The sequence below is a fragment of the Geotrypetes seraphini genome, chromosome 7 (assembly GCF_902459505.1).
Source record: "Geotrypetes seraphini chromosome 7, aGeoSer1.1, whole genome shotgun sequence".
NCBI lineage: Eukaryota > Metazoa > Chordata > Amphibia > Gymnophiona > Dermophiidae > Geotrypetes > Geotrypetes seraphini.
Genome location: NC_047090.1, coordinates 82677902 through 82704939, shown reverse-complemented (window position 1 = coordinate 82704939; position 27038 = coordinate 82677902). Strand labels below are relative to the sequence as shown.

The 27038-nt window shown below is 42.0% G+C and overlaps 1 protein-coding gene across 3 annotated transcripts in view; it reads right to left on the bottom strand.

The window, feature by feature from the left end:
- The window catches only part of COCH (cochlin), a 179234-nt gene that overhangs the window by 120489 nt on the left and 31707 nt on the right, over positions 1-27038 (bottom strand). For all 3 annotated transcript variants that reach the window (XM_033953042.1, XM_033953041.1, XM_033953043.1), the window contains exon 5: positions 1981-2114. In XM_033953042.1, coding sequence (XP_033808933.1) covers positions 1981-2114 — 134 coding nt within the window. The remainder of the gene's footprint in view (positions 1-1980; positions 2115-27038) is intronic.

Here is a 27038-nt window from a genome sequence, read left to right as displayed (position 1 = left end):
ATAATTTTACCAATTTTTACTACTTTTATCTAGTTACATCTGATGCTTGCAGTTAAAAATATTTATTATTTGGATTTGGCTTTATTAACAACCTTTATGAAGAGAGTAAATAGTAAAAGCAGTTGCAAGATGTAATGATGATTGATCAGTAAACCAAATCAAACAACAAAACCTGATCATGCAAACAATGGTTCATTTCATCTTACCTATTTAAGAACATAAGAATTGCCATACTGGGACAGATCAAAGGTCCATCAAGCCCAGCATCCTGTTGTCAACAGTGGCCAACCGAGGTCCAAAGTATCTAGCTAGGTCCCAAGTAATAAAGCAGATTTTATGCTGCTCATCATAGGAATAAGCAGTGGAGTTCCCCAAGCCATCTCAATAATGGCCTATGGATTTCACTTTTAGGAAGTTATACAAACCTTTTTTAAACCCTGCTAAGCTAAATGATTTCAACACATTCTCCGGCAACAAATTTCAGAGTTTAATTACACGTTGTGTGCAGAATTATTTTCGCTAGTTTGTTTTAAATCTACTACTTAGTAGCTTCATCGCATTCCCCCTAGTCCTAGTATTTTTGGAAAGTGTATTCACATCTACCCTTTCTGCTCCACTCAGTCTCTTCTCCAAGCTGAAGAGCCCTAGTCACTTTAGCCTTTCCTCATAGGGGAGTCATCCCATCCCTTTTATCATTTTCATTGCCCTTCTTTGTACCTTTTCTAATTCCACTATATCTTTTTTGAGATACAGTGATTAGAATTGTACACAGTATTCAAGGTGCGGTTGTACCATGGAGCGATACTCTAGCTTTAAACTGCTAGGGTTCTCTCCTGATGCAGCAAGTGGAGAAATCTATGGGAACTTTAATATAGGTGATACAGCACTGTTTGGATTACAATCATCGACTGATTTGTGAAGAAGGAACAGGGATATTATGAAAAAACACTGCTATTAAATTTGAGTTTAATTTTTTTTGTGTGTTATGGGATGATATATCATTTGTTTATAGTGCCTTTCACAAACTTTTAGATGCAAATGGCTGTTTTTTTGTTCTGAGAACCTTTTCTCCCATTCGGAGATTTTTCTTCTTAGGTCTTTTTCCAGTCATGGGCTGATGAGAATAGCTATAATTTAGGAAGTTGATATCCATTTAAACTTTGAGGCCCTTTTTGTTAAATTTGTTTATAAGTTCAGTGCAGCCGCTGTAGCCAAATTTGAAGTGGACACATTCTATTACTAGCATATTATTATGTATCGTGTCCTCTCCTCTGATATTATTGATAAGGTGTGCATAATACCCATCTGTGCCGGTCTAGATATGGAAGAGTCTTTTATGAGCCGCCTCAGTTATATTATTTTTGGCAGAATAGATTGCATGGACCTTACCCAAGAATGATTGGTATATTTTGGCTAATATTAAAACTTTATTAGATACCCTGTTTTGGCTATTCTTTTTCTTGTTACTTATCACCATTGGTAAGATGTGCTATTTCCTTTTGTAGACTTCGCTCTGAGATATCTTTCCTTGTCCTCTGGCTCAGTGGTTTAAAATTTCACTTTGCAACCTCTATATCGAGTGTTATAATTGCCTTATTTTACATATTGCTTGAGATGTGGACAATTTCTCTTCAAGTATTTAATTATCCTGATGAATGTTTTAAAATTCAATAAAAGAAAGGAAAGAAAAAAAAAAGAGAATATAATCCATAAAAATGGATCTCATATACATGGAGTACGGACCCATGTATATGAGAGCAATTTTTATGGATTACAATTTTGTATAGACTTTCAATAAAGATTCCTGCACCTTGTACATTCTGCTCTGCCTTTTTATTGGAAAAATCTAACACCCTTATGTGTAGTTTTCAAATTGTATATCTCCTTAATTAAGACAGTGCACTGCACTTATTTGAGAGAACTAACACAGTGACCACGTTTCATCATTCACACTTTAAAGTATATTGATGTTCTACCTACTGGATACAGAGAAAGATGAATCCCAGTTGTCAAATTTCTGAGACAGAACTCGATTGGCATTTACAGATGGATAACTCTTTTGTCCAGGCAGTCTGTTCATTGTGATGGCTCCTCCCAAGATGGTGATCACCCCACTATAATAATAATAATTTAAAAAAAAAAACAAAAACCTGATTTACTGTCAGGTATAGGCCTTCACTGCAGCTCCATTGTTCTTTCTGTAATTTAACAGCAGCTAAATATGTTACTATTAAACCAAAGATTCTGTGCAATGTTTAAAGCTGCAGAAGGCTTTATAAAACAATGATAATGCATAAGCAATGAGTGGAGGAGTAGCCTAATGATTAATACAGCAGTCTGAGAACCAGGGGAACTGGGTTCTATTCCCACTGCAGCTCCTTGTGACCCTGGCCAAGTCACTTAGGGGTCCTTTTACTAAGGCACGTTAACTGATTTAGCATGCACTAATCGATGTAGCGTGTGCTAAATGTTAAGGTGCCCATAGAATATAATGGGTGCCTTAACATTTAGCACGCCCTGATCTTTAGCACGTGCTAAATTGATTAGCGTGTGCTAATCGGTTAATGTGCCTTAGTAAAAGGACCCCTTAATCCTCCATTTCCCTAAGTACCTGTACATATATAATTTGTAAACTGCTTTGATTGTAACCACAGAAAGGCAGTATATCAAATCCAATCCCCTTGATTCTGTTGTAGTATGGCTTCAGTTTGGAGAAATTAAATCGATTTAGTATATTTTTGGTTTTGTAAAACAAAGAAATCAAGACTATCAACTCAGACTATTGTTTTAGTTTGAATTTGTATGCTGAAGAATTCTTTGTGATGTCAGAACAATGTTAAATCTGTCTTAGCAAGGATTCATATTTAGTCTTTTAGCTCTGCAAAGACTCTCAGATAGTCCTTGCATAAATGCACCCATTAAACTAGGTATGTTGATGAGTGCTTGTCTAGACAACCTAACTTTATTAATCTTCTTGCACGGTCTTCTAACTGTGTGATAACTCTTTTTACTTCTGGGACAGATGCATTCACTCTTTTTTTTTTATCTGCATATTCTGTGTTTCATAGGGCTCCTTTTACTAAGGTGTGCTAGCGTTTTAGCGCGCAGGGAAGATTAGCGCGTGCAAACTCCGCGCTAAACGGAAAATACTAACACAAGCTCTATGGAGGCGTTAGCGTCTAGCACAGGCGGCATTGTAGTGGGCGCTAAAACCGCTAGCGCACCTTAGTAAAAGGAGCCCATAGTCGTGGACACAAGGGGCCCGATTCTATAAAAAACATCAAAAAACTTAGGTGCTGATATATTAGCCCAGTGTTTTCTTGGCCTAAAATACTGCTGCCTGCTGTGTGGTAGGTGCCTACCAGTCACAAAAAAACAGTGGGAACGGACAATGAACACTCCACCAAAGATCACTGATATAAAAATGTCTTGTTTATTCCAATAAAGGATATACACAAACTGTGGACCCAACACAGTACTGTGTTTCGGCGAATCAAAACGCCTGCATCAGGGATCACTGTAGTGTTGTAATCCACAGGAAACAAGTCCTTTGTTAATACAAGGCTGGGTCAATCAAACACACAAAAAAAATGGAACGCTGAATAACTGTTAAAGCAATTGAAAAAAAGGTGCCTACCAGTGCCTAATTCAATCCACACCCAAACTCTGCCCCTAACCACGCCTACGTTTTGGGTATTGGTCAGTAGGTGTCTCTGTGTAGATGCCTACATTGTGCCTATCCAAAAATTAAGTTTTTTAATTGGGTTTTTTAAAATGGCGCTGTTTAATTAAAAAATTAAGTTAGGCACACTGATCTAGGTACCTAACTATAGGGCCCTCTTTTACAAAGGCAAGCTATGGAGCTCATAATCGAAAGAGAAAAACATCCAAAAACTGGCCTAAGTCGGCACTTGGACGATCATCAGTCAAAAACGTCCAAGTGCCGATAATAAAACTGGGTTTTGGACGTATTTATAAACGACCTAGGCCTTCATAGTGCCACTGAATGACCATAGCTAAACATGACATGTCAAGAGAAGTTATCGAGGGCGGGATGTGGGCAGGTTTAGACTTAGTCGTACAGTGGTCTCAAACTCAAACCCTTTGCAGAGCCACATTTTGGATTTGTAGGTACATGGAGGGCCGCAGAAAGAATAGTTAATTTATTCTTATTAAAGAAATGACAATTTTGCATGAGGTAAAACTCTTTATAGTTTATAAATCTTTCCTTTTGGCTAAGTCTTAATAATAATGTTGTAATTTATAGGTTTTATCAAAACGGTTTTACTTTACTTTTGTGATTATGATAAATATACCAAGGGCCTCAAAATAGGACCTGGCGGGCCGCATGTGGTCCCCGGGCCGCGAGTTTGAGACCACTGTACTGCATGTATAACCGAAAGCTATACAGCACAGGATCGATGGAACTTGGACATTGTGACTTAGACCATTTAAAACATGGTCCAAGTCACACAAACCCACCTAAAGTGACCAGCTAAGCACTGCAAACACATAATACAGACCCCCACACACTACCCCAGTGATCACCAAACCCCCCCCCCATAAAAATATTAATCACAACTTGAAAATTGTGCCTCCAGAACCTGGCAGCCTGGCATAGGAAAACCTAGTCATGCTGCACAGAGGCATCTTTAGCCATCTTGGGAGTGGGTTAGGGACCCGTGGAAAGAAGGACCCATGCCCATAAGCCCCTGTAATTACTGCATTGATATTGAAACATGAGCACTACCCTATACACCCCCAAAACCCTTTTTTACTGGCATATAAGTGGCTCCTGCAGCCATAAGGGCTATTGGGGTGGTAGATAAGTGGGTCTAGGGGATTCTGGAGGTGGTTTGGCGGGCTCACCATGACCTATAAGGGAGCTGTAGTGAGATGAAGACATGGTACCCTTTTTGTGAAGTTCACAGCAGTGCCCTGTAAGGTACCTCACTATTTAGGTGCCATGTCTGGGTGTTCAGTCCATCACTTTGCAGACCCCTCCCACGTCCAACAGGGCTTGTTCTAGGCATTTTTTACTTGGACGAAAAGTTGGATGAAAATGTGATATAAAGATGGACGATTCAGCGACTTGGAAGATCAGATTGGCAGCACGTATACTTGGACAATTTTCGAAAATGTGTCCTATGCTGTTTTTACTTTGGACGACTTGCGACTTGGACGAAAACAGACTTAGACGTTCCTTTCAATTATGCCCCTCCACGCATTTTAGTGCGGATTTAGCGTGCGCTAAATCAACACATGCGCTAACCGCTAACGCGTCCATAGGATAACATGTACATGTTAGCGTTTAGCACATACTAATATTTAGCACGTTCTAAACATCTTAGCACACCTTTGTAAAAGAGGGGGTAGGAGTCTTTTTATAATACTGAGGCCAAAATGCAGAATCAATCACTGGACATTGAGATCCTGCAATCATAGGATTAATATGGTGCAGCTCAGCTTTCTATGTGCAACCTAAATTGTGTTATAACAGGACAGTACCATTAATCAATCAACCTCATCCTTAAAGATTTGGTTCTGAACTAGGGAGAATATCTCTTTTTATTTGGAGTTACATATCTTTAGTGTATGCTCTATTCGCTATTCGCTTTCCATAGAACTCCAACTCAATGGAAGTTCTAAAGAAATACTCAGATATTCATTACCTATTGAACTCCAAACTATACGTAACTTTCCCTTCTACAATATTGTATTATATTTAGACTCATTGTAGGATACTATATTTAGACTTATGTATAGTATTATATTCAGACTTATGTATTGTATTGTATTCAGACTTATGTATTGTATTGTGTTCAGATTTTTGTATTATATTGTAGTTAGACTCGTACTATATGGTACTGTATTGTATACAGAATCTTTGTATTGTATTGTATTGTATTGAATGTTGACTTATTGTATTGTATTGAGACCTCTTGTTATTCGCTGATTGTCCAGCCTTCTTACACTGTAAACCGCCTAGAAGTCGATTGACTATGGCGGTATAGAAAAATAAAGTTATTATTATTATTATTATTATTCTTCCTTGCCCAACATTTTTCTTTTTTGCTGCCGTTTTGAAATGGTAACATGTAAACTAGTGTCACAATTACAAGAGCGGAATTACCTCAGTAACCCCCGCTTTTACTAAGCTGCAGTGGAGGTCTCTAAATGCTCCAATGCTGCTATGATGCTCATAGAAATTCTATGAATGTCAGACCAGCATTGGAACATTTAGCACTGCAGGCTGCGGTAGAAACCTCTACCCTAGCTTAGTAAAAAGGGAGGGAGGGGGTAAGTAATTGCACCTGCATCCGGCATATAGAAGTAAACTCAGGAGGAGCAGGGACTCACGGTTCCTCAGAGGCGCTTTATCTACCTGACGCTGTTGACAGTTAAACATTTGATCTTGCAATATTGGACTCAGACGGGGGCTATACCCCTGGACTGTTGGATGCATCAAATGCAGGAACTAGCCCGCTTTGAGCTTGGTTATTACAAGCACTCTACTAACCCTGAGGTACTGGCCTACTTGGCCTTATGGCGGGTTTTTCTACATCTGCCTACAGTTTCCAGCATGGGGGGTTCAGGGGGGGTGCTTGGCTGATGGGGGTATGGATGTAGAGTTTGTCTGTGTGAGTGGATGGTGTGTTTGAGTGAGCGGGTGATTGGACAGCTTCTGGTTTGGGAGTTACACTGAGGGGTTTGGTTGTTTGTTCTTTGTCTGAATAAAAAAAAAGAAAAGTTTGGTGGGGTTGACCTGGGAGCCATATTATTTCTGCTTTGGGCTATGTGCAGCAGTTTTATTGGTTGTGTTTTGCACTTCTGCTCAGATCATTGTATCTTTGTTGACCGCTTTTTTATCTTCTTTTTGTACTACTGGTATCTCTTGTTGACTCCTCAATAAACATATTTAAAAAAAAAAAAAAAAAAAGAAGTAAACTCAGATGTTAAATTAAATAGTTAACTTGTTTTACTGCAAAACTGAAGTTTTAATTAACATTCATAAATAAAACATATTCACTTTTCAATTCCGAGTATGCAATTGCTTAACATTTGTTTTGAAAATTTCACTATATTTCCCAATCTATGTAACAGCAATATATTTTTGGTATCTACTTTGTTTCCATTATGGTAAAATGATTTTTATTAGAGCAGGCAAAGCACAAATACCAAGATTCATCCTAACAAGCAGTGCTCCAACAACATTTTAGTGGAAAACAATCCCCCCCACCCCCTCCAGGGACCGGGTTCCCAGAGTGAACACAAAATTAACAACTCAAATGAGAACAGCATAGTTTCAATCAGCAATTCAAAACTCGACTACGGGCTACTGGGGTCATGGTGTTCCAGAAAAGGTCCCAGATAGCTGTGAAACGCTCCCCCCGCAAAGTGGAAAGATCAGGCACATCTCTGTGCTCTCAAGCCAACAGGAAAATCATCTGAGAACGCCACATGGGAATGTTTGGCGCTTCAGTGTCCAGCCATTTAAGAAAAATACATTTTAAGGCACATAAAATGGACCACCAAAGAAATGCACTCAAGTCCGCTGGTCTCGGATGATAAAATGGAGAAAGTCCAAAAAGCAGGCGAGGCAAAGGTCGAATATGCACAGTCCAAAGAGTCCTAATATAAGTAAAGAGTCCCTGCCAAAAGGCTTGTACAGTCGGGCAGGACCACAGCATATGACCCAGTGTAACAGTCCGATGCCCAGATTTGTCACACGAGACTGTGGGCCGAAATTTTGCACAATATGCCCTATAAGGTGATACATAAAGTCGAAATAACAATTTATACTGCATTTCCCAAAAGTACGCATACTTTCTCAAGGCAGGCAACCGGGCTACAACATGGGACATAATATCCTCCAGAAATATCATACTCAAATCCTGTGACCAAGGTGCTTGGAGTGTAACATAGTCCGGCAAGGGGGTCTCATCCTCCAAGTGTCTGTGATGAAATTTGAGAGGGACTTTCATCTGGGAGCCAAAAGTATAGGCCATGGACAATAAGTCCTGACAAGCAGAATGCAAGTTTGTCTTGGTCAAAGTGGCCACATAATGCGCAATCTGCATATAAGCAAATCTGTCAACAGCAGTGAGGCCATAAACCTGACACAACGTTGAAAAAGGTTGAATAGAGCCATCATCCTGCACCAGATGAAATAAAAAGATCAGCCCCCTTGCCACCCACTGCTTAAACCGGGAACCCCCCATGCCCAGGGAAAAATTCCTATTACCGCACAAAGGCAAAAGGGGAGACTCACTGACACTAATGCCATGAAATTTACATACCCATTTCCACACCTTCCTCAAGGGGAGGCCAAACACCCAGAGGTGCACATCAGAAGAGTAGGCAGACAGAATGAAAGTAAGCACTAAAATGATCCTGTTGATAGCATGCTAGTTCCAATGGAGTATTAGAAAAGACAGATGTACCATGAAAGTAGTCATTAATATGACGCATGCCATAGCCTATAATAAGATATCTAAGGTTAAGCAAACCCAAACCCAAACCCCCAATGGCAACAAATCAAGTAAATCACAATTCAGCAGAATATGTTTCACTTGCCATTTTCTTAGATAACTGTTTAAAACTATGCATTCTTCAAGTATATGGACCAAATAATACTATTTAAAATTTGACCTTTACATTTCTAACTTTTCTCTTTCTACAAATTTTCTAGATGTCCTTCTGCTAATATAAATGCAAGGACTCTTCTTCTGGTAAATATATGAATCTTAGGGGCCCTTTTCTTTTTTTCTCTAAATTACATCAAGCATTTAACATAGGTAACTGCTAGCTAAAAATATTTTCATTACTATCAGTGGCATAGTGAGAGTAGGACTTAGGGCTCCTTTTATCAAGCCACGCTAGCGGAGTTAGCGTGCGCGACTTTTAATCACGCGCTAACCCCAGCGCTGGCCAAAAAACTACCACCTGCTCAAGGCAGACGTTAGTGGCTAGCGCGGCCGGCAGTTTAACATGCGCTATTATGCGCATTAAACCGCTAGCGCGGCTTGATAAAAGGAGCCCTTAGTCGTACTGCAAGTATAACCGAAAGTTTAACGAGGCTGCCTAGATGGAACTTATACGTAGCAACTTAGGCGATTGAAAACCAGGTCTTAGTGCCCAGAAAGTATCCGAAGTGACCAGATAATCACTGTAGAGACGTGGTACAGGCCCCCACACACTCCCCCAGTGATCACTGACCCCCACCACTACCACAAAACTCATAATAAAAACTTTACATTTCTGCCTCCAGAACATCAGCACTTGGCATAGGAAAGCCTAGGAGAGAAGCACAGAGGTGTAAAGTAGTCTGAGGGGTGGGCTAGTGAACCATAGAGAGGAGGACCCAGGACCATAAGCCACTAACCACTACATTCATGGTGAAAAATGTGCACCCCCAAAACTCTACTGTACTGTCATACAGGTGGCACCTGCAGTCATAAGGGCTACTGGGGTGGTATACAGGTGGCTATAGTAGGTTTTGGGGGTGTTTTGGGGAGGCTCACCATGACCTATAAGGGAGTTGTGGTGAGATGTTTATATGGCACCCTTTTTGTGAAGTTTGCAGCAGTGCCCTGTAAGGTGCCCCACTACTGTGTTGCCATGTCTGGGTGTCCAGTCCATCACCTTGCTGGCCCCTCCTACATCCAAAAGGTCTGGTTCTAGGCGTTTTTGACTTGGACGATTTTTTGGACAAGAATGGGGTATAAAGACAGATGACTTAGCGGTCTGGACGATCAAATGGTTGGACATATACTTAGACAATTTTCGAAAAAAAATTATTTTGGCCATATTTTTCAGGAATGGACTTTAGACACTGCCGCCTTTGGGTGACTAGCAACTTAGGCCCATAATGAACTTAGACGTTTCTTTTGATTATGCCCCTCCACACTTCATTTTAAGACTTGCCACCTCTATAAATTACGATTCAACCTCCCCATTGTTCAATTCCTTCATTTGAAAAGGATATGCTCTTCTTGGAGGAGTTTAAAATTCAATCTCGGCTGCTTGAGCAACGTTTGATAGATAGAGGATATCCAAAAAAATCTATTAGGCAAGCATTTTTGAAAGCAAGATTTGCTCAACGAGAATTATTGCTGACCACCTCCTCCAATTTGAAAGACAGAAATAATGAAAGATTAACGTGTAAAGTTAACACAATATATGTGATCATATTGGCCAGTGCTGCATTTACATCCTAGTTTAAAAGAGTTTCCAATGATAGCATATAGTTGAGGGAGAACCATCAGTCAAAGGTTATATTTTCAGAAATTCAGGGTGAAAGTTAATAATGAAAACAAGGGTTTGCACAAAATATGTGGTAAATGCCAATGGTGCTCCCAAAGTATAATAGGAAGAGAGTGGCAAGTTCCGGTAAAAAGACAAGTATTAAGATCAAGAAAGATTACTGGTTGTAATAGTCATTCAGTAGTCTATGTGGTAGTATGCCCCTGTAATCTCTTATATATTGGCTGCACTAATAGGCCTATAAAACTTCATTTAAATGAGCATAAATCAAGGATCTTGACTGGGAATTTACAAGCACCTAATGGTGCAACATTAGGTACAAAATAAACATCAGGTAGGGGACCTATGGTGACGGGTCATTGATCAAGTAGAAGGGAGGGAGGGTGGTAATTCAGAAATTTTCTTAAATTGGAAAGAACAGAGGTGGATTTATGTTTTAAAGACAATAGAGCCGGAGGATAAAACAATGAGTTAGAATGGGTGTCCCTATTCTGAATCAAGGCGTGTGATTGGGTAAATGAGAAAATCAGCTGTGTAGGAATCTCTTTAAAATGAAAAAAAAGACGATGTCACCATCTTGCTATGCTACATTTCTGTGAGCTGGTTGGCTTAGGACGGCTCTGGTATGTTTCTTATACTTACTTATTTAATTTTAATTTAATTTAATTCTTATATACCGCTAATAACCGTGAGGTTTTTAAGCAGTTTACAAAAATGATGCATTAAAGATACAATAAATAAAAATTAAATAAATAAGATAGGTACTTGGCAATTCCCTAACTGTCCCAAAGGCTCACAATCTAACTAAAGTACCTGAAGAAACAGTATGAAAAATAAAAATAAAAAGACAGAAGTAGAGATAGAGATAGAAATGAAATATTCCAACAAGTAATGAATAAATAATTTAAAGATAGAATTAAAATAATAATTAAAGTAAACAAAATAGAGATAAAAATAAGCATAGAGAGAAACAGAAACACACTCCAAAAAAGCATCAAGATTTTTGACTTGTAATTATTATGATCATTTAACACCAGATCTTAAATGCCTTTCCGGAATACATCATATCCCTATCTCTCTCCATACCCACCTCTATCTCCACCCCAATTCACTTCAACCACCATTCCCATTCTATTCTTTAACTGCCGTCAACCCCAGTTCCGATGGCTAACATCTGGGTCCTGAGTTTCCTCCAAGAACAGGCGACATCTCTGGCAAGGTAATCTCCACCGCTGCCGCACATGATGCGAGATCCTCAGAGGTAGACCCTTCGGAATGGGGGAGGAGTGAAGATGGTGTCGGGTACCTTGCTGGAACGGGCTCCCGAACCAACCGTTGGTCTGAGCATCGGACTGCAGCTCTCCTCTGTCAGCTCTTCCCTGCTGGAATGGGGGAGAAGTGAAGATGGTGTCGGGTGCCCTGCTGGAACAGGCTCCCAATCTGGCCACTAGTGAAACTGGCAGTTGGTGCTGAGCACTGTCAGTGCTGCTCCACCTGTAGTTCTCTCCCCTGCTGGAACGGGGGAGGGGTGTAGATGATGCTAGGTGCCCTGCTGGAAAGGGCTCCTGATCTGGCCACTAGTGAAACTGGCAGTTGGTGCCTAGCACCGTCAGCGCTGCTCCTCCTGTAGTTCTCTCCCCTGCTGGAACGGGGGAGGGGTGTAGATGATGCTAGGTGCCCTGCTGGAAAGGGCTCCCGATCTGGCCATTAGTGAAACTGGCAGTTGGTGCCGAGCACCGTCAGCGCTGCTCCTCCTGTAGTTCTCTCCCCTGCTGGAACGGGGGAGGGGTGTAGATGATGCTAGGTGCCCTGCTGGAAAGGGCTCCCAATCTGGCCACTAGTGAAACTAGCAGTTGGTGCCGAGCACCGTCACGCTGCTCCTCCTGTAGTTCTCTCTCCTGCTGGAACGGGGGAGGGGTGTAGATGATGCTAGGTGCTCTGTTGGAAAGGGCTCCCGATCTGGCCACTTATCAGTTTGGGTATAATCTGTTATGGAAGTTTTAACCTTTTGAATAGAAGTAATTTTCTAGGGAGGATCCTTGACAAAGCTGAAATAGCGAAAAAAGGTTTCAAGGTTTATTAAAAATTTTTTATACCGCTTAATCTAAAATTCAAAGTGGTATACAATAAAATCTATTATCAGCATAGAATAACATGAAAACAGAAGATAAAGTAAAGATAAGTAAAAAGCTGTGTTTCTAGCAGATGAACATTTGAAATAAAATATTTATAAAGTGTTACTAAGTAAATATGAAAAAATTAGAAATAATATAAATAGAGATTAGCAACCAAAGCCGATTTGACACATAAAACTTACTGCTATGAAAGTATGTTGAGCAGTGAGTGGTGCCGCTGCTGAGGTCGTTGTGTGTGATGATGAACCTGTATATACCCAGATTTAGAAAAGGATGCAAAAAGAATCAAACAAAAGAGCCGGCATGGATAACCAATGAAGTAAAGAAAGTGATAGTAAAGAAAAGATAATTTCGGAAGTGGAAAAAGGACAAAACTGAAGAAAATTGGAAGGAGCACAGGAAGCAACAAAAAGAATGTCACCGAGTGGTCAGAAAAGCCAAGAAAGAATACGAAGAGAGTCTAGCCAATGAAGCATGAAATTTTAAACCATTCTTCCGATATATGAAAGGAAAGCAGCCGGCAAGGGAGGATGAGGGTGACAGATTTTTAACCTATCCTTGAGAACAGGGGTAATCCCGGAGGATTGGAGGATAGCGAATGTTACACTTATCTTCAAAAAGGGATCGAGAGGCGACCCAGGGAACTACAGACCGTTGAGCTTAACCTCAGTTCCGGGGAAGATGGCCGAATCATTGATCAAGGAAAGTATCAATGAGCATTTAGAAAAAAATAATCTGATGAGAACAAGCCAGCATGGTTTCTGTAAAGGAAGATCATGCCAAACAAACCTATTGCATTTCTTTGAGGGGATAAGTGAACAATTGGACAAGGGTGACCACATAGACATCATATATCTGGATTTCCAAAAAGCCTTCGACAAGGTACCTCATGAGCGCCTACTAAGAAAACTGTGGAGCCACGGGGTGGTAGGGGACGTGCACAGATGGATCAGGAACTGGCTGGCAGACAGGAAGCAGAGGGTAGGAGTTAAGGGACACTACTCTGACTGGAAAGGGGTCACAAGTAGTGTCCCACAGGGGTCAGTGTTGGGACCGCTGCTGTTCAATATATTCATAAATGACCTGGAAACAGGGACGAAGTGCGAAGTTATAAAATTCGCGGACGACACAAAACTCTCCAGTAGGGTCAGAACTGTTGAGGAATGCAAAGAACTATAAAGAGACCTGAACAAACTGAGTGAGTGGTGTGACAAACCCAAGCCCGTTTCGGGTGTTTCCTACGACAAACCCAAGTCCAGTCCAGGTTTTGCCACAGGGATTAGGAAGAAATATCATATACCCCTTTGTAAAAGAGCTGATCAAGTAGTGTCCCCGACTTTAGACTTAGCTGACTACTGCTCAGACCTGGAAGTAGAATCAGATGAGGCAGAGCAGGAAAGATTGAAGCAGAAAACCTGCACAGGGTTTAAACCTGTCCCCAAGTCTGCTAGGGGATTACTTCCTTTCCAGCAGCCAGTCCAGGCAAGGGTTAAAGCTGGAAAAGAACTTAGGCAGATGGAACAAGCCTGTGTGTGGAAGGCCCCTCCCCCACCTAGGCTGAGTGGGAGTGTCCCTCCACATCTTAAAATGAGTCAGTTTAGAACACTGAGGGGAGAAGCAGCCTGGAGGCAAACAGGAGAGAATCATCCACTCTCTCTTCACCCCGAGGAGGCAGGTTCTGCAGACTGGCAGATGTTGGACGCAGAGGAGCTTACTGCTGACCCTGAGAGTGAGGAAGGAACCCCAGGGGAACCCATGGAGACACAAGAGAGTCTGGTAGGACCAGAGGTTGTGCCCATGGACGTTGACATGCAGTAAAGAATATGTATATTGCCTGTATCCACAGTAGTAAAGCCCTCAGTGAAGCCAATGTTTGTTTGAAGGGGATTTGTATGTCTCTCCCTTCTAATAGTGAACGTTGAGCCATTGCTGGAAAGCTTTATTTGTTAGGCTAGCAAACGTTTGTCCCTGCTAGCTACTAAGCTGAGCTGGGAGCGTTCTTCCACACAGCTGTGCATAATTAATTACCTGAACAGCACAGCAGGGAGCTGTGCTGAGAGCCCTGCACGTTCCCGAGCTAGGGCTAAGCAGAAAGAAAACTTCTTCAAAGCCTCAGATGTGCTGAGTGTGCCTTTTGAAACTTGTACAAATGAGGAATCCATTTTACAGAGCTACAGTGTGTGAGAGGAAACGTTAGGCTGGGGAAACCATGTGACATGCTGGCCAGGTTTCTCGTTGCTCAGTTTTGTTGGTAAAGTTTATTTTCTTTTCTGGATTTACCTACCTTTGAACTGATACAGCTGCTGGAGCTAAAGCAGCACAGTAAGTGCTTCTAAACTAAACTGCCCTGGTGAAAAAGACTGGATAAAGTTTTGCTAAGAAAGTCCAGAGGCAGGAGACTGTATATTAAGGTGGGACACACCCAAAAACCTGGACACTAGATTTTGAAGTTTTTGCCTTGTTTGTGCAGCTTGTGTTTGCCTCATAGTATTGAGTGCTTGTTTTGAAACCTGCTGAGCTGAAGCCTATTTCTTTTGTTGAATGAAACCAGTGATCATAATAAAACCTTTTGATTTGCTACATCCTGTCTGAGACTCTTGCCTCGTATGCCCTTATTAGGCGGATAGGAAGCCAAGCAAAGTCCTGAAGGGTCCTTTGATAGTAGGGGACACGCCAGGCCAAAGTATTGTGTCACAATCCCAGGGCTCGCAACGCAGCGCCAGAGCGCGGGTGTGACAGTGGGCAAAAAGATGGCAGATGAGCTTCGATGTAGAGAAATGTAAAGCCTTGCATATAGGGAAAGGGAACCCGATGTACAGCTATACGATGGGAGGGAGAGTACTGGGGGAAGGCAACTTAGAAAAAGACTTGGGGGTATTGGTGGATAAAACAATGAAGCCGGCGGCGTAATGTGCAGCAGCCTCAAAGAAAACTAACAAAATGTTGGGCATTATCAAAAAGGGTATCACTACCAGAACGAAGGAAGTTATTCCACCACTGTATCGAGTGATGATGCGCCCACATCTGGAGTACTGCATCCAATACTGGTCGCCTTAAGAAGGATATGGTGATACTCGAGAGGGTCCAGAGAAGAGTGACAAGAATGATAAAAGGCATGGAAAACCTTTCATATGCTGAAAGGCTGGAGAAGCTGGGGCTCTTCACCCTGGAAAAGCAGAGACTTAGAGGCGACATGATAGAGACTTATAAAATCATGAAAGGCATAGATAAGGTGGAGAGGGACAGATTCTTCAGACTAACGGGGACAACAAAAACAAGAGGGCATTCAGAAAAATTGAAAGGAGACAGATTCAAAATGAATGCTAAGAAGTTCTTCTTTACTCAGAGGGTGGTGGACACCTGGAATGCGCTCCCAGAAGAGGTGATAGGACAGAGTACAATATTGGGTTTCAAAAAGGGATTGGATGACTTCCTGAAGGAGAAGGGGATTGAAAGGTACAGATAGAGGGTAACTATACAGGATAGTAAATGAATAGGGAATAAACGATTTAGGTGAAGGATCACTTGCAGGTTATGGACCTGGGTGGCCGCCGCGGGAGCGGAATGCTGGGCACGATGGACCCCTGTTCTGACCTGGCAGAGGCAATGCTTATGTTCTTAATATTGTTCTAAGTTGGTGGTATAACTTAGATATATTGAAGATTATACATATTGTACTTTCTGAGTCCACTTATAAGTGAAACACAAAATATGCCTATATTAAGAGAAGAATAGAGTGGGCATTCCAACCTAATTAGTTAACACATCTATTTATTGCACACTAACTGATCAGCATGTGGATAACACTGCCTACAAAATAGGTGGCGGTAAGTCCTCATGCAGTCATTTTTAAAAATAGCTGCACACTAATGGCAAAAATAGTGCAAAACCTCTAATGCAATAAATAGAAAATCAGGGGTTTTACAGCTGGGCAAAAATAGCTTTAATGTGGAGGAAAGACCCACTAACCCCCTCTTCTACGAAACTGCGCTAGCAGTTTTTAACGCGGGGAGCCACGCTGAATGGCCCGCGCTGCTCCCAATGCTCATAGAGTTCCTATGAGCATTGGGAGCAGCGTGGCTCTCTGCACTAAAAACTGCTAGCGCAGTTTAATAGAAGAGGGGGTATGGCCTATTTTTAACCACAGCTTAGAAGGAGGACCCCCTAAATTTGTAAAAACAAACAAAAAAGTATGATACAAAAAGAACAATTATATATCATATTGTACTGATGGTTAATTTGTTACTAGAAACTAAAAATAGAAGAGGAATAATAAAAGCATGCTCCTACTGTACTGGCATTAAAATTGAAGGGCTTGATATTAAAAAGCAGTATGGATGGGTCTATTGAGCGAGTTTCAGTAGCACTATCTAGATAATGCCGCTAAATATCATTACTGATTTACCCAATAAAATCCAAATAGTGCTGGGTTGCAGCATGGGTAGTCCTAGAAATTATCCAGGTAGTAGTAATATTCAGTCTGTCCTTAGCTATCCAGATAGTGGATTAAACATCACCACTATCCAGATAAGGCCAGTGATCGCTGCTCTGTCTGGATGTTCAGCAATGTTTACTATCTGGATAGCAGCACTAAATATCCCAGTTTTATTCAAAAATCAATGCGGTGTATTAAAAAACATTTCCAACCAAGGAATTTAAATATTGACCTGGAAATTTACATTTGTAAAGCACTATATGAACGTCTAAATTATTGTTGAACAACACAGAGCAGAACCAAACAACTTTTATTAGCTTTTAAAACAAAATTGTACGATCCCTTTTTTCATGATACATCAAAAATGCTAAACATACCGACTTACCACTAGGCAGTACAAAAATCACTCCAATATGAGTTTTGCGCACATTCCGTTCCATTTCCATCATTGCTTAATATTAAGCAATTTTTAATTTTTGCAGCAGTTTAGAGATTTTCCTGCTCACTTTCATTATATTCAATAGAAATTCCATCTCCTAAACATTGTGAAATGGTATTAAAGTTAATCCTTTTTTATTAATACACCTGCTCTCAATTTAAGTATGTTCCAGTACCATCTATTTAATAGACAATGGTGGCTGTTGTCCGAGACTTATTTCCCTCTGACATTGACACTGTAATTTATGAATCTGTTCTAATTTTCTTCAGGAATGCAATTGCCCAACCCAGGAGACTGTAGAGTGGCTTTCTGTTATACAGACCCCTAGAGAATGAAGAATACTCTTCAGAGTAGCCAGGCATCACAAATAACAAGAGAATGCCTTGATTTCAAGGAATGATAACTATCCTTTTATATTATTTTTTTCCTATAATGATTCAGTTTCAGACTTACAACCATTTGAAAACTCATAGGATATTTTACAATGCATTCTTCCCTTCTCCCCTGAGTAAAGAATGACACGGGAAAAATATTTGTCCCCGTCTCCATCCCCGCCCCATCCCTACAAGATCAGTCCCCCATCCCCGCAAGCTCAGTCCCTGTACCCACAAACTGTCTGATCCCATCTGCACAAGCCTCGAATAGTTATGATTTTATATTGAACTTATTTTATTAAAGCATAAAAAGAAACAATATTCTGTACAATTGTCATTTTATAAATCACGCATAATACAGAGCAAGGATCAATAAAACCTTCCCCTCACAGATATCCCCTCCACTACTGAGAAAAATGAACAAGGCAAATTACTATAGAATGCCTCATAGAAGAATCAAGTTAACAGAATACTTCAGTCACACATGGCAGGAATAGTGTTAGGGGAGTACAACTAGGGCAACTGCTCCCTGATCAGAGAGAGCCCTAAGCCAGCTGGAAGCTAAAGAAGCATGGCCTTGATTTTGCAGTCCCCAGTTATCTCTAGCACCAGCTTTAGCAGGATACTTATTTTAAATCTGATATATTCTAATCACAAAATAAAAAATATAATTATTTTTTTCTACTTTTTGTTGTTTCATTTTATTCTTCAAATCATGTTGGTTTCAGGCGCTGGTCTCTGTTTTCTTTTGTCTTCTCTTAACTCACTTGCCAGGGTCTCCTGACCATTTGATATTTCTTCTTTCTCCATCTGTGTATGTATTGTTCCCCATGTTCAGCATCTCCCTTCTCTATGTCTTCTATACTTCTCTTTCTAGTATTTTCCCTGTGCCCATCTCCCTGCCTTCATCATCTCACCATTCTATGATCCCCTCCTCCTGTGTACAGTATCACTCCTCTATATCCCTATTAGAGAATGACACACCCCGCGGATAACCGCAGGAAACCATCTTCATGTCATTCTTTAAGGAGGGAAGAATCAGAATATGAATGGCCACAACCACTGACCCGCAAGATTTGCTTTGAAGAATACTGGTGTAGAAGGACCGAGGTTGAAATAGACACTAGAAAATGACATTGGATTATTTCCCGCGGTTATCCGTGGGGACAGGAATGGTGATGAATTTTATCACTGTGTCATTCTCTAATCCCTATGTCCCACCTGGCCAGCATCTTCCTTCTGCATTCTTATTCTCCCCCATGTCTAGCCATCTTCTCTCTGTGTCCATATAACTTCCCATGTCTGGCATTAACCCTCTGTGTCCATATTACCCCCATGCAATATTCCCCTTTTTGTCCCCGTTTCTATGCTCCCATCCATGCCTGCCATCTCCCCTCTCTTTGTATATCTCCCTGTGTCCAGCTTCTCCCCTCTCTTACATCAATGTGTCTCACCCTCTCTCTTTCCTCCTTCTGCTATGTTCAATATTTCACTCACTCTTCCTTTATCCCTTTGGTTCAGCTTCTCTTTCCTTTTCCTTCTCTCCTCCTCCCTGCAGGTTCTGCACCTCTCTCCCATACCTCTAGCCCCCTTCCCATGGGTCCAACATCTCTATCTCCTCTCCTCAGTGCCCAAGTGTGGATCTGCACCTCTCCCATCCCTCCAGCTCCTGACCCCCCATCACATGGGCCCAGCACCTCTTTCCCTTTCCCTATTCCACAGACCAAATCCAGGACTTGTCTCCCTTCCCTTCAGCTCCAGCTCTGGAGCCAGTCAGTCAGCACTCGCCCATGGGTCCTGCAACACAAGCAACCCGCTCCCCCTTCATGGGTACAGCAGCCTCCCTCCCGATAGTGAGTCCAGCAGCCCCCTTCCAATCACAGGTCTAGTAGCCCCCCTTCCCCCAGCAAACCCTGCCCCATGGTTTAAAAATTGCAAAAATAACCCCAAAACAAAACAAAAACTCTGTGACTCCCCTACAAGGTTGGTCCCTTTACACCTCCCGTCCCGGGCCTACCAGTGTCTTAAAAGCTTCAGCAACTGAAGAGGCAACATCACATGCCTACTCTGGAGCTTTCCTCTTGCCAAGTCCCTCCTTCCGATGTAACTTCTAGCCAAGTCTATTTGAAATGTAGGCCAGCATTTTGCTGGCCTACATTTCAGGCACCTGTCGTGCCCCTAGGGAGATGCCTATGGCCACTTAAGCTCACCCAAGGCAACTTCTGGGTGAGACCATGCCCATGCCCAGGCTTGGGCGAGCTTAAGTATCCTGAAGTATTTCCCTCAACTGCAACAAACACCTACAGTTTAGGCGTCCTGCCTCGGGGTTTTTTTTTTTTTAAAACATGCGTTCTGATTGGCTGCTAGACAGCAGTAGGACACCTAGTGCAAGTGAAAGTGTTTGCATCATGTGAAAACTGATCATCATGCCCACCAGCTACAAGTTAAGTGAGATTACTTTTCATTGTGGTGCTGGAGAGGGTGGTGGATAGGACAGTGTTCTCCCCAGAATTTTTTTCCAGCCGGGTGGCATGAAAAAGTAGCCGGGTAGGGCAAAACGGGGAAATTTGGTGGTGGGGAAAATTAAGGGCCTGTTTTACAAAGCCACAGATCACATGACTCCTTTTGCCAGACTTCACCTACGAATTCCTCAGTAGATCCTGGCATTTCAGTGGGCATAGGCTTTCGATCCACTCTCTCAGCACATTACAGTGACTCCTTCATTGAGACAATCTCTCCAATGGTGGATGCTCTCTTCCAATCTCTTCAGAGGTTTACTGTTTCAAACGCCCCCTCATCAGAAGGCCCTCATGACAGATTCCTCAACCTACGTTTGGGGGGCTTATCTCGATGGTCTCCATACTCAAGGCCATTGATCCAGCACAGATCGTCGGTGTCACATAAATTTGTTGGAACTCAGAGTGATCTTCAATGCTCTCAAAGCTTTTCAGCATCTTCTCCACGATCACGTAGTCCTTATTCGGACAGACAATCAAGTTGCCATGTACTACGTCAACAAGCAGGGAGGCACAGGATATCTCCCTCTCTGCCAGGAAGCTCAAAAGGTGTGGAATTGGGCAATCCTTCACAACACCTTTCTAAAAGCGGTCTATATTCAAGGAGAGAAAAACTGTCTGGTGGACAAATTGAGTTGTCTTCTGCAACCTCACGAATGGACACTCAATTCCTTGCCTCTCCATCACATTTTTTCTCAGTGGGGGACCCCTCGGATAGATCTCTTTGCGTCTCCCCACAATAACAAACTGCCTCAGTTCTGATCCAGGATATACTCTCCTCATTGCCTCGAGGCAGATGCTTTTCTTCTGGAATGGAAGAATCAGTATGCTTTTCCTCCATTTCCTCTCATTCTCAAGACACTCATCAAACCCAAACACGAACATGCCACCATGATTCTGATAGCTCCTCGGTGGCCCAGACAACCCTGGTTTTCCCTTCTACTTCAATTCAGCAGCAGGGAGCCACTACTTCTACCAGTTTTTTCCCTCTCTGCTTACACAGAGGCAGGGGTCTCTGCTTCATCCTAACCTGTAGTCTCTACACCCGACAGCTTGGTACCTCTCAACCTAACTGCAACGCTACAGTTTTCCCAATCTGTTAAGGACATTTTGGAGGCTTCTAGGAAGCCTATCACTAGGCAATGTTACAACCAGAAATGGACTAGATTTTCTGCTTGGTGCACCATTCATCACAAGGAGCCTCGGTCTACCTCCTTGTCTTAAATTTTGGATTACCTCTTTCATTTATCTCAATCAGGTCTCAAATCCACATCCATTCGAGTCCATCTCAGTGCAATTGCGGCTTTTCATCAGCCTATTCAAGGGAAACCCCTTTCTGCTCATCCTGTGGTTTCCAGATTTCTGAAAGGACTTTTCAATATCAAGCCAGCTCTCAAACCACCTCCAGTGGTTTAGGATCTCAATGTTATACTAGCTAAATTGATGAAGCCTCCTTTTGAACCAATGGCTTCAGCTCATCTGAAATATCTCACTTGGAAAGTGGTCTTCCTCATTGCTCTCTTGTCTGCTCGCAGAGTCAGTGAACTACAAGCTTTAGTAGCGGACCCACCTTTCAGAGTATTCCATCATGACCAGGTGGTCCTCCGTACTCATCCTAAATTCTTACCTAAAGTGGTTTCAGAATTTCACCTCAACCAATCCATTGTACTTCCAGTGTTTTTTCCAAAGCCTCATTCTCATCCTGGAGAAACAGCTCTTCATACTCTGGATTGTAAGCGTGCTTTGGCTTTCTACTTGCCACGCACTAAGCCACACAGATCTGCTCCTCCACATTTTGTCTCCTTTGATCCAAACAAGTTGGAATATCCAGTTTTCAAGCGCACCATCTCCAATTGGATGACTGCTTGCATCTCTTTCTGCTATGCTCAGGCTGGACTGCATCTACAGGGTCGAGTCACAGCCCATAAAGTCAGAGCCATGGCGGCATCAGTAGCTTTCCTTAGATCTACTACTATTGAGGAAATCTGCAAAGCTGCCACTTGGTCCTCAGTTCATACTTTCACCTCTCATTATTGTCTGGATTCTTTTTCCAGACGGGATGGCCATTTCAGCCAGGCAGTTTTACAAAATGTATTCTCCTGAATTGCCAACACTCCCACCATCCCATTCTGATTAGCCTGGAGTTCACCCACATGTGAGAATATGTTGCCTGCTTGTCCTGGGATAAAGCACAGTTACTTACGGTAATAGGTGTTATCCAGGGACAGCAGGCAGATATTCTCACAACCCACAAACCTCCCCTGGTTGGCTTCTTAGCTAGCTATCAGAACTGAGGAGACACGCGCCCTACGTCAGGCGGGAAGGCACTCGCTCATGCGCGGTGCGGCAGTCGCGAACTTTCTAAAAGTTTTACAAGCAAGTCTGCTTGTGAGGCTGTCTGCATTGGGGTTCTATCAAGGTTCAAGGTTTATTAATATTTGATGTATCGCTGAATCTGTTTACAAAGCAATGTACACAAGTAAAAAAGGGATAAGATTATAAAGATACAAATTAAAAATTCGTTAACATCAAATTTAAGACAAGACAGACTTGAACTGGTGAGGGAAGAAGGGCAAAGGTTACATCTGTTATATCGAGAAAAACAAATATGGAAAAAACAGAAGGAAACGGGGGTAGTTAAAAAATAAAAAAATAAAAATATTAATATTGAGTATTAAAAGCATCTTTAAAAAGGTGCGTTTTTAAGGATTTTTTAAAAGAAAGAAGATCTTTTTCATTTTTAATATGTTGTGGCAGAGAGTTTCACCATTGTGGGCCCATAACAGAAAACATATCTGATCTTCTTATACCTATTGTTTTCAGGGAAGGTATAGCTAGTAAGTATTGAGAGGATGATCTGAGTGAACGTACGGGATTATGAGGAATTAACATTGGATGACGTTACCCACATGTGAGAATATCTGCCTGCTATCCCTGGATTACACCTGTTACGGTAAATAACTGTGCTTTCTCCACTTCTAAAAACACCTACTTTTCAGATAAGCATAGTTAGATATCGTAGGGCACCTCCAAATAGGCTCCACTAGGCATTCTAAGAGTTCAGAGCCAAACTTTTAAATGGTCATTTTCTTTTTTTTTTATTGGATGAAAACTGGCATGATCAATTACCACACCAATTAGGCCAATTAAAGTTGTATGCAGATTCTGAAGTTTAGTGTTGATAGCCATCCTCAATTAGGGCACCCAGTAACACCTAATGTAGGCATCCTATACAGAATCTGGCCCTAAATGTTTAGTAGCCCTGTAAATTAACAGATAGAGGCTTTATGCCAATAGCAGCAACTGCTACATGGATAAATCTTTTTGAAATCTGGCTGGATGTTTATTGAATAAAACTGGAAAAACATAATACTTCCTCTAGAACTTTTTCACTCCTTCCCTTGCCTGCATTGGAACCTTTGCTTTATTTTTAAAGAGATACGGGGGGGGGGGGGGGGGTGCAGAGAGGAGGAGAGGCCCCAATGCCCCTGCAAAGATGGCACCAGGGGAAGTCCATCCCATCCCCTGCCCACCTCCTCAGTACACAACTGCTCAGTTATCAAATTACCCCTGTGATTAACAGTTTATTACTGAATATTGCTGCAAGATATTCAAGATTGAAGAATGGTCTGAAATTGGCAGCTAAAATTTAATTCTAAGAACATAAGAATTGCAGCTGCTTGGGCAGACCAACGGTCCATTGTACCCAGCAGTCCACAGATACGGCGGCCCTTAGGTCAAAGACCAGTGCCCTGACTGAATCTAGCCTTACCTGCTGGGGCCCATCATTTTTTGGCACCCCCCCATCTGTACAAAAAACATGATTTTTAGTAACAAGCCACACGTCACACATGAGTACCTAGGAAAAGGCAGCATCTTACATATGCAGTGAGCAGTACAACATCAATACACCCATTGTAAAACTAAACAAGCCAGACTAGTACAGATCAATCCTACACTGTCAATCCTAACAGAAAACCATGTCTTTCGAACACACAGAACACAGAAAACACCTTTGCCTCGTATGGAATATGTCATCACAAACTAACCCCTCCCCCTTTTACAAAACTGTAGTGTGGATTTTAGCCACAGTGGTAACAGCTCTGACGCTCATAGAATTCTGGGCATCAGAGCTACTACCACCATGGCTGGTGCTAAAAAACGCTCCACAGTTTTGTAAAAGGGGGGATAAAATAGAAATACATAGACAAAGGTTAAATTGAACCAGCAAGAAGCTGCACTCTGCATACAATGCAACACCACAGAAACAGTGACACATGTCTCCTAAAGCAATAAATAAATAGAAATTTTTTAAAGCAATAAATAAATAGAAATTTTTTTTCTACCTTTGTCTTCTCTGGTTTCTGCTTTCCTCATCTTCTTGTTACTCTCTTCCTTCCATCCACTGTCTGCCATCTCTCTGCCCCTATATGGCATCTTCTCTCCTTCTATGCCCCTTCCAGAAACTGTATGCCTCCCCCTTCCATCTCTCCTTCCCTCAACAAAGAATCTCCAATACAAGCAAATTTTTCACTCCATGCTTACCTTCCTAGGAGTGAAAATCTGGAATGACCTCACTGAAATGACCAAAACAGAACTCAACTACACCACATTCTGGAAAAAGCTGGACTTTGGGAGGTGCAGACAGAGGGGGAGAGACCCTGAGGAAGAGCAGAGAGAGGCAAGATCATAACAGAGGAGGGAGAGAGGGAGACCTGGAACAAAGGTACAAAGGAGAACTGACACTGGATCTGGGGGCACTAAGGACATAGGAAGGAGGCACTGGGGCTAGGGCGGGATTGGGGACAGGACTGAATATTAATAGATGTCCCGTTTTGATGAAAAAAATAAATGGTCACGTTACCCAGTAGGCACGTGCCTCGGGCCCAAGGAGTTCAGGGGGGCCCGATGTGCTCCTACAATGACATCACATTGTGCCGGGTTAGGAGGCTGCAGGCGGCAATTGTGGTTCTGTGTACTTCTTCCCTGCCTCGGCCAACAATGCTGCTGTTGGTGCTTGCCTGCAATGTGTCCTGTCCGCTTGCAACTTGCCCGCTGGCTCTATTTAATTCCCCCCTCGCAGGGAGTGAGTGGCGGGAGGCAGAATCGGTGGCGGGTCAGCTTGGGAGAAGGCAGGCTTTGGGGAGAGGGAGGGAGGATTCTATGTGGATCCTGCAGCTTTTGCCATGAGACTGGACCCACAACAGCACTAAATAAAGTATATTTAAACATTTCTTCTGCTGCCATCAGACGGCTGCATGGTAAATTAAAAAAAAAAAAAAGAGAGAAATCAAGTGTAGGCAGCCTCAATCAGCCTGAGAGGAGAGCTGAGGGGGAGGAGGCAAGAAGTGAAGAGCCAATAGGAATAGGCAGGGCAGGATTAACCAATAGGCCAAGTAGGCACATGCCTAGGGCCCAAAATGGTCAGGGGGGCCCGATGAAGAAGGGCATCAACATTGTTTTTTTCCAAACGGCGATGGGCCCCTCCAGCATCGATTAGCAACGCGGGCTCCCCCCCTTCCCCATCGATGGAAAGTAAGACAAGCAAGCAACGCGGGTAAGAAAGGCAACAGGAACTGTAATTGTGCAAGTGGTGCTGCTTGCCCAAAACTTCCCTCTGACGCAGCTTCCTGTTTCTGCCTGGGCACATGGTGGAGTGGGGCGGGGCAGGGGGCCCAGTGTACTTGTGTGCCTAGGGGCCCTTGACGAATTAATCCTGCCCTGGGAATAGGCTATGAAGAAGTGATAAAGTACTGAATGAAGGAAGGGAATGAGAAAGAGGAGACAAAGGAAGAGAAATATAGGGTTGGAAAGAGGATAAAGAGTATCTGGAGAGAGAACTTTGCAGCGCACGAAGATGGCTGGGTAAAGGATTAGCTCTGTTGTGACAGGCAAATTTTATTAAGATTTTGGCAGTTAAAATTAAAGAAAAGTGAAGGAAAAGAGAGAATTGAAGTAAGAAATGGCTTCGGGTAAAACTAGTAAAAGTAATCCGGTGAATTCAGGAGCAGGAAGTAAAAAAAGAACAAAAATTGATTCGGTATCCCCGACAGCGGTCCTGTTGCCTCAGGAAGAAATTGATAACAGTGATTTGATGAATGAACTTCAGAAAATTAAAGAAATAGTAAGTGATAACGCTAAAAATATAAAAGATGTGAAGAAGGAAATAGAGAGTCTGACAAATAGAATGCAGGCAGTTGACTTCAAAATTGAGCAGTTAGAAAAGCATGCTGAGAAATCTGAGGCAGAGATGCTGGTGTGTAAAAAAGATCACAGAGAAATAGAGGCGTTGAAAAAGGATTTTGAAGACTTATCAAATCGTGAAAGAAGGAATAATTTGCGTCTGATTGGGATACCTGAGGGGATTGAGCAGAATGATCCTATTCAATTTGTGATTAATTTTATCCCAAAGATCTTGCCATTTAAAAGTTATTTTCCTTTGGAGATAGAAAGAGCACATCAGATACCGATGAAAAGATCAAATAGTCAGAAGGGTCCCCGTCCAATAATCTTTAAGCTGCTAAGTCATCAGCAGGTGGTAGAGATTATAAAGCTGGCTAAAACAAATAAGGATCTTAAATGCCAGGATTCTAAGATCTTTATAGTACCTGACTTTGCAAAAGCTACTGCCTACAGAAGAAAACAGCTTTTGGATTTAAGACCTAAACTGAGAGCAATGGGAGCAAGATATGGATTGATATACCCTGCTATTATGAGGGTAACTTATGAGAATAAAACTTATAATTTTGAAGAAGCAGGCAAATTACAGGAATTTCTAGATCAATATAATTTGCCTATGGTTTCATGAAAGTATTTAGAAAATGTAATAAATAATATACTTAGATTATTTTTGGTTTATATTTTTGAGTGAAA